At 41.4% G+C, this 16,103-nt stretch overlaps 1 protein-coding gene across 5 annotated transcripts in view; it reads right to left on the reverse strand.

The window, feature by feature from the left end:
- Window positions 1-16,103, reverse strand: part of LOC135525585 (DNA (cytosine-5)-methyltransferase 3A-like) — a 115,288-nt gene that overhangs the window by 60,344 nt on the left and 38,841 nt on the right. For all 5 annotated transcript variants that reach the window (XM_064953293.1, XM_064953292.1, XM_064953290.1 and 2 more), the window contains 5 exons: window positions 8,405-8,641; window positions 7,851-8,009; window positions 7,495-7,602; window positions 1,322-1,478; window positions 458-607 (listed from right to left, as the gene is read on the reverse strand). In XM_064953293.1, the coding sequence (XP_064809365.1) occupies window positions 458-607; window positions 1,322-1,478; window positions 7,495-7,602; window positions 7,851-8,009; window positions 8,405-8,641 (811 nt within the window). The remainder of the gene's footprint in view (window positions 1-457; window positions 608-1,321; window positions 1,479-7,494; window positions 7,603-7,850; window positions 8,010-8,404; window positions 8,642-16,103) is intronic.

A 16,103-nucleotide genomic window follows, 5' to 3' on the forward strand; every position in this document is an offset into this window, starting at 1 on the left:
AAATGTCGTTCCACTTCATGATTGTGTCCCACTTGTTGTTGATTTTTCACAAAAAAATACAGTTTTATATCTTTATGTTTGAAGCCTGAAATGTGGCAAAAGGTCGCAAAGTTCAAGGTGGCCGAATACTTTCACAAGACACTGTATATTAAATAGATCTATCTACAATATAAAGTGTATTATAACGAGAGTTAAGCTGAGTACATTTATAACAACTACATAAAAGCTAGATAAGAGCTACATAACATTTACCAGCTACATAACATACAACACCTGCACTCATTAACAGATTTGATGTGTTAACCCTTTGACTTCTAGTACAAGCACCTGCTAACCTGTCACCACACACACACACACACACGCACACGCACACGCACACAGCCCTGAGATCCTCCCTGAGGAGGAAGTATATAGGGGTCACAACCCCTATTTAAGCCACTTAAAGGAGCCGCCTTACCTCTCGTCCCCTCATCAATCATCTCCTTGACCTTGGGTTTCTCGGCTGCTGTGCTTTTGCGAGGCTTTTTAGCTGGAGGGGGCGTGTAGGCTGCAGCCTCTGGCTCCACCCAGACGTCAGGGTACACCTCCTTATATGGGTTACGCTCCTCTGGTGGGCGGGGCATATGAGTAAGACAATAAACACCTCTGATAAGCAGAGGAAAACAGAGTACTTCCAAAGGACAACCCAAGTCAGATTCGTTATTTCCCCATTATGTGCCATGTTAGCTGTTGTGTAATACATCTAGCATATGGTGTAGAAATTGAGCTTCCGCTTTCTTTGTGGCGCTCATTTCGGTAACACTTTACTTAAAGCCTGCCGGTATATTGGATTATTACTTGTTTATAAGCGTGTAGGTAGGTAGGGGCGGTAGGTAGCCCAGCGGCTAAGGAGTTGGACCTGTAGCCGCAAGGTGGCCAGTCTGAATCCCGGGCCAGGCGCTGGAAAAAAGGGGGGAATTGATCTGGCAACTGGAGGGCTGCTGGGATCACATCCTAAAGACATTCCCCTACCGTTGGGCCCTTGAGCAAGGCCCTTATCCCCACAACATGCTCTCCAGCTGCAGTCTAGCCCTGTACTTCTCTCAACTGTGTGTGATGTGTGCTGTCTCGGTGGGAGTTGAGAAGGGAGCAGAGGACACATTTCACTTGGCCACTGTAACGTGGACACTTCAATGGTATTGTAGGTATGAGCCTTCACGTCTTATTAGAAGGGTTGTAACATGATGTGAGCTCCTCTTGCCTTCAGGTGGCTCTAAGCTCAGGTGATTTCCAATATATTCATTACAAATCATTGTAAAATAAACATGAAACGTTAACTTACCTTCTGGTGGCTCTAGGCCCTTGGGCCCGGTGGGTTGGAAGCCTGTCACAGCCCAATCTATCATCTGGTTGTTGTGTAGATCCACTGACTTGGAGGTGTCGTTCTCATCGCTCTCTGGACAGGCAAGGAAGGTTTTGCCTGCACGGGTGCTAGCCACCTGCAAGAGAAATGACCTGTCATTGTTATCATCAATTCATCACGTGTGTGTGTGTGTGTGTGTGTGTGTGTGTGTGTGTGTGTGTGTGTGTGTGTGTGTGTGTGTGTGTGTGTGTGTGTGTGTGTGTGTGTGTGTGTGTGTGTGTGTGTGTGTGTGTGTGTGTGTGTGTGTGTGTGTACGTACAGTGGGGTCCGAAATGATTGACACCCTTGATAAAGATGAGCAAAAATGACTGTGTAAAATAAATAATTAAAATACTGAGCTATATTGTATGCAAATGATATTATTTTACACAAATGTTATACTAATACAATTGCTTTGTGTTGCTTAAGAAGTAAAACAGCTCTATTTTCATGTCATTCAACCAATGTAAATGCCTGGAGTTAAAAGTTATTGACACTTGGATTGGAAGTGGTGCTTTGGTCAGATAATATGAAAATAGAGCTCTTTGGCCACGCCCACCAGTGGTGGGTTTGGTGTCTAAATGACAACGGATCTGTAGAAAATAACCCAATATCTACTTTAAAATATGGTGGGTTTGGTGTCTAAATGACAACGGATCTGTAGAAAATAACCCAATACCTACTCTAAAACAGTGGTGGGTTTGGTGTCTAAATGACAACGGATCTGTAGAAAATAACCCAATACCTACTCTAAAACAGTGGTGGGTTTGGTGTCTAAATGACAACGGATCTGTAGAAAATAACCCAATACCTACTCTAAAATATGGTGGGTTTGGTGTCTAAATGACAACGGATCCGTAGAAAATAACCCAATACCTACTCTAAAATATGGTGGGTTTGGTGTCTAAATGACAACAGATCTGTAGAAAATAACCCAATACCTACTCTAAAACAGTGGTGGGTTTGGTGTCTAAATGACAACGGATCTGTAGAAAATAACCCAATACCTACTCTAAAACAGTGGTGTGTTTGGTGTCTAAATGACAACGGATCCGTAGAAAATAACCCAATACCTACTCTAAAATATGGTGGGTTTGGTGTCTAAATGACAACGGATCCGTAGAAAATAACCCAATACCTACTCTAAAATATGGTGGGTTTGGTGTCTAAATGACAACGGATCCGTAGAAAATAACCCAATACCTACTTTAAAATATGGTGGTGGATCTTTGATTTTTTGTTTCCTTTTTTGTTTAAACCGATCCTTGTTAAGGTCAACGGCATCATGAACTTTACTCAGTACCAGGACATTTGAAACGTTGAGAATGTGTGGTTTGAATGGAGGAGGAAGTCCATAAGAGCAGACAAAGGATATCAAGGGTCTGTAAAGATTCTGTATGGAGGAATGGTCTAAGATCCCTCCCAATGTGTTCTCCAACTAATAAAGCATTTTAGAAAAGGCTCGGTGCCATTATCCTCACAAGGTGAGGTATTGAAAGGTATTGAAAACGGGGTGTCAATACATTTTACTCCCATCTTTTTGAGAAAAAATGAAGGTTTTGCCTGCACAAAATCGCTTTCTCTGAGCAATTGTATTAGTATAGAATACTATAATTCCACAATTTCTGGGAGCATACAATATAGCTCAGTATCTAAATTGTTTATTTTATACAGTAATTTATGCATGTCTTTATCAAGGGTGTAAATCATTTCATAGCCCACTGTATGTACAGGGCATTCGCAAAGTATTCAGACCCCTTCCCTTTTCCACATTTTGTTACGTTACAGCTTTATTCTAAAATGGATTAAATAAAACATTTCCCTCATCAATCTACACACAAAACCCCCACAATGACAAAGACAAAAGAGGTTTTTCAAAGTTTATACATATTATTATTATTATTATTAAATATAAAAAACAGAAATGCCTTTGCTTTGACACTCAAAATTGAGCTCAGGTGCATCCTGTTTCCATTGGTCATCCTTGAGATGTTTCTACAACTTGATTGGAGTTCTCTGTGGTAAATTCAATTGATTGGACATGATTTGGAAAGGCACACACTTGTCTATATAAGGTTCCACAGTTGACAGTGCATGTCTGCGAAAGCAAAAACCAAGCCATGAGGTTGAAGTAATTGTCCATGGAGCTCCGAGAAAGGATTGTGTCGAGGCACAGACCCGGGGAAGAGTACCAAAACATGTCTGCAGCATTGAAGGTCCCCAAGAACACAATGGCCTCCATCATTCTTAAAAAGAAGAAGTTTTGAACCACCAAGACTCACTCAAGAGCAGGCCGCCCAGCAAAACTGAGCAATCGGGGGAGAAGGGTCTTGGTCAGGGAAGATTGACAGTAATGAGTCATTTAGCAGACGCTCTTATCCAGAGATTTACAGTAATGAGTCATTTAGCAGACGCTCTTATCCAGAGATTTACAGTAATGAGTCATTTAGCAGACGCTCTTATCCAGAGAGATTGACAGTAATAAGTCATTTAGCAGACGCTCTTATCCAGAGAGATTTACAGTAATGAGTCATTTAGCAGACGCTCTTATCCAGAGATTTACAGTAATGAGTCATTTAGCAGACGCTCTTATCCAGAGAGATTTACAGTAATAAGTCATTTAGCAGACGCTCTTATCCAGAGAGATGTACAGTAATGAGTCATTTAGCAGACGCTCTTATCCAGAGAGATTTACAGTAATAAGTCATTTAGCAGACGCTCTTATCCAGAGAGATTTACAGTATTGAGTCATTTAGCAGACGCTCTTATCCAGAGAGATTTACAGTAATGAGTCATTTAGCAGACGCTCTTATCCAGAGATTTACAGTAATGAGTCATTTAGCAGACACTCTTATCCAGAGAGATTTACAGTATTGAGTCATTTAGCAGACGCTCTTATCCAGAGAGATTTACAGTAATGAGTCATTTAGCAGACGCTCTTATCCAGAGAGATTTACAGTAATGAGTCATTTAGCAGACGCTCTTATCCAGAGAGATTTACAGTAATGAGTCATTTAGCAGACGCTCTTATCCAGAGAGATTTACAGTATTGAGTCATTTAGCAGACGCTCTTATCCAGAGAGATTTACAGTAATGAGTCATTTAGCAGATGCTCTTATCCAGAGAGATTTACAGTAATGAGTCATTTAGCAGACGCTCTTATCCAGAGAGATTTACAGTAATGAGTAATTTAGCAGACGCTCTTATCCAGAGAGATTTACAGTAATGAGTCATTTAGCAGACGCTCTTATCCAGAGAGATTTACAGTAATGAGTCATTTAGCAGACGCTCTTATCCAGAGAGATTTACAGTATTGAGTCATTTAGCAGACACTCTTATCCAGAGAGATTTACAGTATTGAGTCATTTAGCAGACGCTCTTATCCAGAGAGATTTACAGTAATGAGTCATTTAGCAGACGCTCTTATCCAGAGAGATTTACAGTAATGAGTCATTTAGCAGACGCTCTTATCCAGAGATTTACAGTAAGTATTATAAGCCTCTGTCATTACTACAGAGTACGCCTTCTTGGAGCCATTCTATAATAATAATAATGATAATTTGGTGAGTGCTTATTTGTCTTACTTCACACATATACAAGTGAGCATTATACGCAGGTGTGAATTAGAAATGTGTTTTTTACACATCCCAACTCCCCCTGCGACTCCCTCGGAGAGTGGATCACAGCCAGGGTCAGCAATTATCATCACCGGACCTGGAGCCAATTAGAGTTTAGGGCCTTGCTCAATGGCACATTGGCATCACCATTCTAGAGGGTTTGATGCCTCTTTCAACAGTCTATGGCAGGGGAATGGCTTACCAAGAAAAACTTCCAAAATGACTAAAGAACTCATCTCTTTTTGACCTTAGATGTGGTAAATTTGGAGTGTTCAAAATTATATGTATGTTCCGGCCCCCCGAAAATTCCTCTCAGACAAAAATCGGACCCCGCGGCTGAATCGAGTTGCTTACCTATGGTCTATGGTTTTGAGGTGTGCTGTATCTTTGAGCTATCCCTCCCAGCGCACAAAGCTGGTAGACATGACATCATCACAATCAAACTACAACCATTACAATGAAATTATAATCCATTACAACCAGATTATAATCCATTACAACCAGATTATAATCCATTACAAACCAGATTATAATCCATTACAACCAGATTATAATCCATTACAAACCAGATTATAATCCATTACTACCAGATTATAATCCATTACAAACCAGATTATAATCCATTACAAACCAGATTATAATCCATTACAACCAGATTATAATCCATTACAACCAGATTATAATCCATTACAAACCAGATTATAATCCATTACAACCAGATTATAATCCATTACAAACCAGATTATAATCCATTACAACCAGATTATAATCCATTACAAACCAGATTATAATCAATTACAAACCAGATTATAATCCATTACAACCAGATTATAATCCATTACAACCAGATTATAATCCATTACAAACCAGATTATAATCCATTACAACCAGATTATAATCCATTACAAACCAGAATATAATCCATTACAAACCAGATTATAATCCATTCCAACCAGATTATAATCCATTACAAACCAGATTATAATCCATTACAACCAGATTATAATCCATTACAACCAGACTATAATCCATTACAACCAGATTATAATCCATTGCAAACAGATTATAACCCATTACAACCAGATTATAATCCATTACAAACCAGATTATAATCCATTACAAACCAAATTATAATCCATTACAACCAGATTATAATCCATTACAACCAGACTATAATCCATTACAACCAGATTATAATCCATTACAACCAGATTATAATCCAGGTCTAGTTGTGAACTGGTAATAATGACGTAATTTCAAACAGTTTAACCCGCTGCGAAGACTGTGATGGGAAACGACTGAATACGGCCTACAGGGAGGAGGTGAGGGCCCTCGGAGTGTGGTGTCAGGAAAATAACCTCACACTCAACGTCAACAAAACTAAGGAGATGATTGTGGACTTCAGGAAACAGCAGAGGGAACACCCCCCTATCCACATCGATGGAACAGTAGTGGAGAGAGTAGCAAGTTTTATGTTCCTCGGCATACACATCACAGACAAACTGAATTGGTCCACTCACACAGACAGCATCGTGAAAAGGCGCAGCAGCGCCTCTTCAACCTCAGGAGGCTGAAGAAATTTGGCTTGTCACCAAAAGCACTCACAAACTTCTACAGATGCACAATCGAGAGCATCCTGGCGGGCTGTATCACCGCCTGGTACGGCAACTGCTCCGCCCACAACCGTAAGGCTCTCCAGAGGGTAGTGAGGTCTGCACAACGCATCACCGGGGGCAAACTACCTGCCATCCAGGACACCTACACCACCCGATGTCACAGAAAGGCCATAAAGATCATCAAGGACATCAACCACCCGAGCCACTGCCTGTTCACCCCGCTATCATCCAGAAGGCGAGGTCAGTACAGGTGCATCAAAGCTGGGACCGAGAGACTGAAAAACAGCTTCTATCTCAAGGCCATCAGACTGTTAAACAGCAACCACTAACATTGAGTGGCTGCTGCCAACACACTGACACTGACTCAACTCCAGACACTTTAATAATGGGAATTGATGGGAAATGATGTAAATATATCACTAGCCACTTTAAACAATGCTACCTTATATAATGTTACTTACCCTACATTATTCATCTCATATGCATACGTATATACTGTACTCTATATCATCGACTGCATCCTTATGTAATACATGTATCACTAGCCACTTTAACTATGCCACTTTGTTTACATACTCATCTCATATGTATATACTGTACTCGATACCATCTACTGTATCTTGCCTATGCTGCTCTGTACCATCACTCATTCATATATCCTTATGTACATATTCTTTATCCCCTTACACTGTGTATAAGACAGTAGTTTAGGAATTGTTAGTTAGATTACTTGTTGGTTATTACTGCATTGTCGGAACTAGAAGCACAAGCATTTCGCTACACTCGCATTAACATCTGCTAACCATGTGTATGTGACAAATAAAATTTGATTTGATTTGAATATTGTGAATGAAACAATGAAAGCCAACCCCGTACTGACCTGTAGCACCTCGTAGATGGCTTTCTTATACATGGGCTGCTTGATGAAGGTGGGCTGATGGAAGGCGTTGGAGAAGGAACCGAAAGGCAACAGTTTCTCTACACACACCTGTACAACACAACATTGTCATTGATCTTTTACATGTATTTTTTAATTAGTGGAACAGAAATGGTGTTTATAACGGGTGGTGTTCAGTAGGATATACTGTAGCAAAACGTTTAAAACGGAAACTGAAAATGACAGTTTTTTATTGGGCAAATTAATCCAGGTAGTCCCTTCCAGTTCCACTCTGTTTTCATCTGTTTGGTGCCTACCGAACACAACCCTGTTTCCCTGTTTTACAGTTTTTTACTCACCACTGAGAATTTTCCGTCACCGAACCACATGACCCATCGTGTCCCCTCGGCAGCTCGGCTGCGTCCGGTCATCCACCAGGAGACAATACGACCAGGCCACCAGGAGAACCCCCTCAGCTTCCCCCACACCAGCTCCCCAATGCCGAAATCCCGCCCGTCCTACAGGACGACAACAACAACGTTCAACAACAATAACACCACCAGGGGTTCCAGACTGGCGCAGCGGTCTAAGGCACTGCATCTCAATGACCCTGGTTCAATTCCAGGCTGTATCACAACCGTCCGTGATTGGGGTAGGTCGACATTGTAAATAAGAATTTGTTCTTAACTGACTTGCCTAGTTAAATAAAGGTTATATAAATACATAAAAGGAGAACCCCCTCAGCTTCCTTACACCAGCTCCCCAATGCCAAAACCACACCTGTACTATAGGGATCATCACATACCCATACTAACAAACAACACTGTACTCACTGAACTATCAGTCAGTGTCTGGTGGATGACCGTCTGCTAAATGGTATACATTATATGTAATTGCTACACCGTGTGTTTACCTCGTACTCCGGCTCAGTATCGGCAGTCTTGGGGGATGTCTTGTCCCCTCCTGCCATGGGGACAGGTTCAGGTGTGGTGGCCACAGTCGGGGACGCTGGGTCCGTGGGCTGCTGTTGTTGTTGTTGCTGGTGGGGTGTGATGACTGACACCTCTTCTTTCTGTTGTGGCTCAGGCTCCATCTCCTCATGGTCCTCCATTAAGTTCAACACTGACACCAATTGGGCTTTTTTCTCTGCCTGAAACACCACAGAGACAGGGGACAGGGAGAGGTCACTTTTCTCTGCCTGAAACACCACAGTGCATATATATATCAGAAAACGTTTGACCTCTGTCATTGCCAACAAAGAGTATATAACAAAGTATTGAGATAATATTTTGTTATTGACCAAATACTTATTTTCCACCATAATTTGCAAATAAATTCATTAAAAATCCCACAATTTGATTTTCTGGATTTTTTTTTCTAATTTTGTCTGTCATAGTTGAAGTGTACATATGATGAAAATGACAGGCCTCTCTGATCTTTTTAAGTTGGAGAACTTGCACAATTGGTGGCTGACTAAATACTTTTTTGCCCCACTGTATATGTGTGTGTGTGTGTGTGTGTGTGTGTGTGTGTGTGTGTGTGTGTGTGTGTGTGTGTGTGTGTGTGTGTGTGTATACAAATTTTTGCATGGGTGGCCCAAGCGGGAATTGAACCCACAACTCTGAGATTGCAAGTGCCTTGCTCTACCAAGTAAGTCACACAGGGATAAAGAGGAAGCTACATGTAGAGTTCAGCGCATTTAAAAGTGAATCTTTCAAAACACATTTCTGTAGAAAGTTTAATGCAGTGGTTCCAAAACTTTTTGGGTCCAAGACCCCATTTTGATATCAATTTATTTTTGCAACCCCACCATGTAAAAAAAAGGTTATGTAATCAAAGGCCAATGTTTACTTCTTTAATTGGGGCTATGACAATTTATTACAAATCAGTGTGACAGTACTTTTGACAGTATTTCAATCTGAAGGAAGTATGGTTTGAAGTTAATTAAATGCATTAGAAAGGTATTGGGAAGTTCAGAAGATTATCAGACAATAATTGGGTATAATCTTCTTTGTAGAAAATTAAATCATCATTGATGATGTAAATTTACCCCTCAGCCTGATTTAGTGCCTGGTCTAAATCTTTCCCCCTCAGTCTGATTTAGTGCCTGGTCTAAATCTTTCCCCCTCAGTCTGATTTAGTGCCTGGTCTAAATCTTTCCCCCTCAGTCTGATTTAGTGCCTGGTCTAAATCTTTCCCCCTCAGTCTGATTTAGTGCCTGGTCTAAATCTTTCCCCCTCAGCCTGATTTAGTGGGCTAAACCTTTTCCCTTTTTTCAGTTTCTCTTGCGACCCCATTTTCAAATCAGTTGACCCGTGACCCCTAGTTTGGGAAACACTGGGTTAATGGGACAAACTCTCTGCAATTTCATTAGCAATCATCTGACTTCTTGGACTCCCAAGTGGCACAGCGGTCTAAGGCACTGCATCTCAGTGCTTGAGGTGTCACCACAGACACAACCGTCCGTGATTGGGAGTCCCATAGGGTGGCGCACAATTGGCCCAGCGTTGTCCAGGTTTAGCCGGTGTAGGCCGTCATTGTAAATAAGAATTTGTTCTTATTAGGTAAATAAAGGTTAAAAATATATTTCTATGTATTTTACATCCACTTTGTGGCTAAACCTAACAAAGCAGGCATAAAAGAAACACCTGAAACTTGATCCCCTTCATACTGGTCTTGACAGGAAGAAAACATGTTGGGGAGGTTCTCTTCTGTACTGTTCAACCAATCCAGTAAATGTGGAGGAGGAGTTAAGATGAAGTGTCTCCTTGTTAACGTCCAAAAGAGGAAGTTGTGTCACAGGCTCTTTTGAAAACTGGAACATCTCCAGTTGTTGGGGACTTGACAGAGGCTACTTTACAGCAAACGCCTTATTTACATCACTACAATACTGGTTTTCAATTCTCGGAACTGTACAGCAAAGTCTCCCCTCAAGACTGCACACAGAGAGGTCAATCACCAGAAGGATCAGGACTACACACAGAGAGGTCAATCACCAGAAGGATCAGGACTACACACAGAGAGGTCAATCACCAGTAGGATCAGGACTACACACAGAGAGGTCAATCCCCAATAGGATCAGGACTACACACAGAGAGGTCAATCCCCAATAGGATCAGAACTACGCACAGAGAGGTCAATCCCCAATAGGATCAGGACTACACACAGAGAGGTCAATCCCCAGTAGGATTAGGACTACACAGAGAGGTCAATCCCCAATAGGATCAGGACTACACACAGAGAGGTCAATCACCAGAAGGATCAGGACTACACACAGAGAGGTCAATCACCAGTAGGATCAGGACTACACACAGAGAGGTCAATCCCCAATAGGATCAGGACTACACACAGAGAGGTCAATCCCCAGTAGGATCAGGACTACACACAGAGAGGTCAATCACCAGTAGGATCAGGACTACACACAGAGAGGTCAATCACCAGAAGGATAAGGACTACACACAGAGAGGTCAATCACCAGAAGGATTAGGAGTAGACCGATTAATCGGAATGGCCGATGAATTAGGGCCGATTTCAAGTTTTCATAACAATCGGAAATCGGTATTTTTGGACACGGATTTGGCTGATAAAAAAAAACAATACACCTTTATTTAATCTTTATTTAACGAGGCAAGTCAATTAAGAACAAATTCTTATTTTCAATGACAGCCTAGGAACGGTGGGTTAACTGCCTCGTTCAGGGGCAGAATGATAGATTTGTACCTTGTCAGCTCGGGGATTCAATTTTGCAACCTTACAGTTAACTAGTCCAACGCTATAACCACCTGCCTCTCATTGCACTCCGCGAGGAGTCTGCCTGTTACGCAAATGCAGTAAGCCAAGGTAAGTTGCTAGCTAGCATTAAACTTACCTTGTAAAAAACAATCAATCAATCATAATCACTAGTTAACGACACATGGTTGATGATATTACTAGTTTGTCTAGCCTGTCCTGCGTTGCATATAATCAATGTGGTGAAAAAGGAATGTCATTGCTCCAATGTGTACCTAACCATAAACATCAATGCCGTTCTTAAAATCAATACACAGAAGTATATATTTTTTAACCTGTATATTTAGCTAAAAGAAATCCAGGTTAGCAGGCAATATTAACCTGGCGAAATTGTGTCACTTCTCTTGCGTTCATTGCACGTAGAGTCAGGGTATATGCAACAGTTTGGGCAGCCTGGCTCTTTGCGAACTAATTTGGCAGAATTTTACGTAATTATGACATAACATTGAAGGTTGTACAATGTAACAGGAATATTTAGACTTATGGATGCCACCCGTTTGATAAAATACGGAACGGTTCCGTATTTCACTGAAAGAATAAACATCTTGTTTTCGAGATGCTAGTTTCCGGATTCGACCATATTAATGACCTAATGCTCATATTTCTGTGTGTTATTATGCTATAACTAAGTCTATGATTTAGAGCAGTCTGAGCGGTGGTAGGCACCAGCAGGCTCGTAAGCATTCATTCAAACAGCACTTTCGTGCATTTTGCCAGCAGCTCTTCACAATGCTTCAAGCATTGAGCTGTTTATGACTTCAAGCCTATCAACTCCCGAGATTAGGCTGGTGTAACCGATGTGAAATGGCTAGCTAGTTAGCGGGGTGCGCTCTAATAGCATTTCAAACGTCACTCGCTTTGAGACATGGAGTGGTTGTTCCCCTTGCTCTGCAAGGGCCACGGATTTTGTGGAGCGATGGGTAACGCTGCTTCGAGGGTGGCTGTTGTCGATGTGTTCCTAGTTCGAGCCCAGGTAGGAGCGAGGAGAGGGACGGAAGCTATACTGTTACACTGGCAATACTTAAGTGCCTATAAGAACATCCAATAGTCAAAGGTAATTGGACTACACACAGGACTACACACAGACAAACCAATCACCAGTAGAATCAGGAGTCAGGACTACACACAGACAAGCCAATCACCAGTAGGATCACGAGTCAGGACTACACACAGACAAGCCAATCACCAGTAGGATCAGGAGTCAGAACTACACACAGACAAGCCAATCACCAGTAGGATCAGGACTACACACAGACAAGCCAATTACCAGTAGGAATAGGAGTCAGGACTACACACAGAGAAGCCAATCACCAGAAGGATCTGTGTGTTTCAAACATTCTAGTAGTGAACTGACCTCAATGGGTGTAGCATTTCAATATCAACAAGTCAGGGAAAAGTAGCGTAAATTAGGCCTACCTAATGTTTACACAATTATGGTTAAAGAGCAGGAATATGGTAATTATAGCCGTGAACTACTAGATAAATCAGAACAGATCTCCCTTGAAATTGAGGTATTCTGACCACAATGGGACAACCTGGTAAAATAAAGGTTAAATTAAGACAAATAAAAACCAGATTCTAGAACCTTGCCATTCTAAACTTGTATAAACATTATTTTCTCAGTAAAAGTCCACTCTGTTCACTGATACAAAAGCAAACAGCTTTCTCTTCCAAAAGAAGATGAAAGGAAAAATCCACTCCAAAAATATATTCTGATATTTTTTGCAGGCTCTAAATTATATATTTATTTTTTTGGGCCCTAAATATTTTGCTTGTCAGCAGTCAATTTTTCACTTGCCACCTCAAAACCGGATCATCATGGTGTGGCAAGTGACATGTTGCTTCTTGAAAAACCTACAACCTGAAAACCTGAGCGCTGACATGCAAAACATTTTGGGCATGTACTGTATCAACAGTGGACAAATGACAAAATGATTCAAATATAGTTTTTGAGTGGATTTTTCCTTTAATGCTAACCTGTATAAATAGCCTGTATAAATAACCTATATATCTGAATAAAGATACAAATCCTATACAATACTTTAGTGTCCACTGTCCAGCACTGGCGGCTGTTCACACAATACAAAAAGAAAACTGTAGTATAGAGCACTGCCCAATAAAGTTGCTACCATGTTGTGCTGCTACCATGTTGTGCTACTACCATGTTGTGCTGCTACCATGTTGTGCTACTACCATGTTGTGCTGCTACCATGTTGTGCTGCTACCATGTTGTGCTGCTACCATGTTGTGCTACTACCATGCTGTGCTGCTACCATGTTGTGCTGCTACCATGTTCTGTTGCTACCATGCTGTGCTGTTGCCATGTTGTGCTGCTGCCATGTTGTTGTCATGTTGTGCTGCTACCATGTTGTGCTGCTACCATGATATGTTGTCATCTTAGGTCTCTCTTTATGTAGTGCTGTGTTGTCTCTCTTGTCGTGATGTGTGTTTTGTCCTATATTTTTATTTTAAAAAATAGATTTTTTTTTTATCCCAGCCCCCGTCCCCGCAGAAGGCCTTTTGCCTTTTGGTAGGCCATCATTGTAAATAAGAATTTGTTCTTAACTGACTTGCCTAGTTATATAAAAGGTTAATTAAATAAATACAATTTAAATATCTGCTGACCAATAGCATCTCTCTATGTACTGTATTTGCTAGGCCCTGATGTCTCCAGGCAGTAGACAGTTCACTGGGTTTTGGTACCTGACACTGAACCAATCACACAGAGAGGACGAGAGGGAGGCCCTACAGCCCCTCTCACACTAAATTCCCAATAGCTGCACTCATCCTACTGCAGTCTGCCTCTCTCTCTCTGTCACGTTCTCTCTCTCAATCAGGTTCTCTCTCTCTCTGTCACTTTCTCTCTATCTCTATCAGGTTCTCTCTCTCTCTCACTGTCATTTTCTCTCTCTATCAGGTTATCTCTCTCTCTCCCTGTCACTTTCTCTCTATCTCTATCAGGTTCCCTCTCTCTCTCTCGCTCTGTCACTTTCTCTCTCTCTACTATTGTTCTCTCTCTCTCTCTCTATCAGGTTATCTCTCTCTCTATCAGGTTCTCTCTCTCTCTGTCACTTTCTCTCTATCAGGTTCTCTCTCTCTCTCTATCAGGTTCTCCCTCTATCTCTCTATTTCTCTCGCTCAGTCGGTGTCTATCTCTCTCTCTCTTTGCCTTTCTCTTTTACACACAGTATATATCTCTCAAAACACACACACACATGTGAAAACCCTTCCCTGCACTTATTCCAATGCTCTGGTGCAAAATCTTTCTCAGGTTTCTCTCACACTATGAGTGTCCCAGGGCTGACTGTAGTGTATCCAATAGTGGGTGCTTATATTTGTCCTGTTTCATTTCATGTACAAGTGGGTAACCTGTACAAGTGTGAGGTGTGAAATGGAAATGGAATTTTTGCATATCCCAACTCTCCCTGAGACACCCTCGGAGAGATAAGGAGAGGGCTGGGAACAAACCCTAAGCCCCCGTCTGAGTCCCTTCCCTTCCTCCCTCTCTGCCTCTCGACCTCCCCCCCCCCCTCCCTCCATACAGTAGGCCCTCAGGGAGAGGGGGTGAATGGGGGGGGCTGGTGAGGCAGAGCAGAAACATGTGGTGTTCAATCAAGAGGCTCTGCTCTAGTTTATAAATATCTGCAGTAAGTAGTGGATGACTTCCTGGTTCAAAGCCCTCCTCAACCATATGTGTTAGAGTGTTGGTTCAGCTGGCTCAGCTAAAGGTTACACAGGAGGCAGGGGATTTGATGTGTAGAGGAGGGAAAATATGTCCTGTAAAAAAACAATACTTTAAACACTGTTTTCTTCTAAGTCTACGATGGTAATAAACTTTTTACTAGGTTTTAGTTGAACACAGGAGTCAGGGGATGAGCAGAGTATAGAGGTGGTGTCCTCTTGGACGTGTGTTAGATTTAAACAAACTTGTGAATCAAACACACTGATTCAAACACTCTGAATCAAATAAACTTGTTAATCGAACACACTGATTCAAACACTCTGAATCAAATAAACTTGTTAATCAAACACACTGATTCAAACACTCTGAATCAAATAAACGTGTTAATCAAACACACTGATTCTAACAAACTTGTGAATAAAACATCCTGATTCAAATAAACGGATTCAAACAAACTTGTGAATAATACACACTGATTCAAACAAACTGATTCAAACATGCTGATTCAAACAAAATATATTATCTACTTATAGTAATAAAGTTTTACTGTGTTTTCTTATGCAGTCGAATAATTGATTTGGTGCCAAGATCATTCCTGGCAAGTCAAATCTGTTACAAGTGCACCTGTTGATACTGTGGACACATTATGGCACAACAAAGGAATCTCTGCTAATCATTGACTGGAAAAAAAATAAAAAAATAAAAAATAAACTGACTTCAATGGGTTCAGACTCATTGATAATGTAACAGGCCATCTGATGGGACTAAGTAAGTTACAGGTAGATTTTAAGGAAGTGAGGAAAACTTATGCACTCACTACTGTAAGTCGCTCTGGATAAGAGCGTCTGCTAAATGACTAAAATGTCAAATAGAAATGTAAAATCCTGTAGGCTACTGTACAGTACTGTTACAACGGTACAGTGGTGGCCATCTTGGCACATTTTGGGGGAGTAACTGCTCTCTCCAGGGTGCTGCTAGTGGGTCATTTATCTTCAGAATCAATGGAAAACTGACTCTACCAAACAATGGTGGGGGAGGAATAGAGTACAGGGGCTATAAGAACCAGATATTCGTCTCTGGCCTTTTTCCCAGTTGTAAATGCCCCCTTTTGGGGCCTCTCTCTCTCACGTGAGAGTGCAGC

Source organism: Oncorhynchus masou, chromosome 32 (genome assembly GCF_036934945.1).
Source record: "Oncorhynchus masou masou isolate Uvic2021 chromosome 32, UVic_Omas_1.1, whole genome shotgun sequence".
Classification (NCBI taxonomy): Eukaryota; Metazoa; Chordata; class Actinopteri; order Salmoniformes; family Salmonidae; genus Oncorhynchus; species Oncorhynchus masou.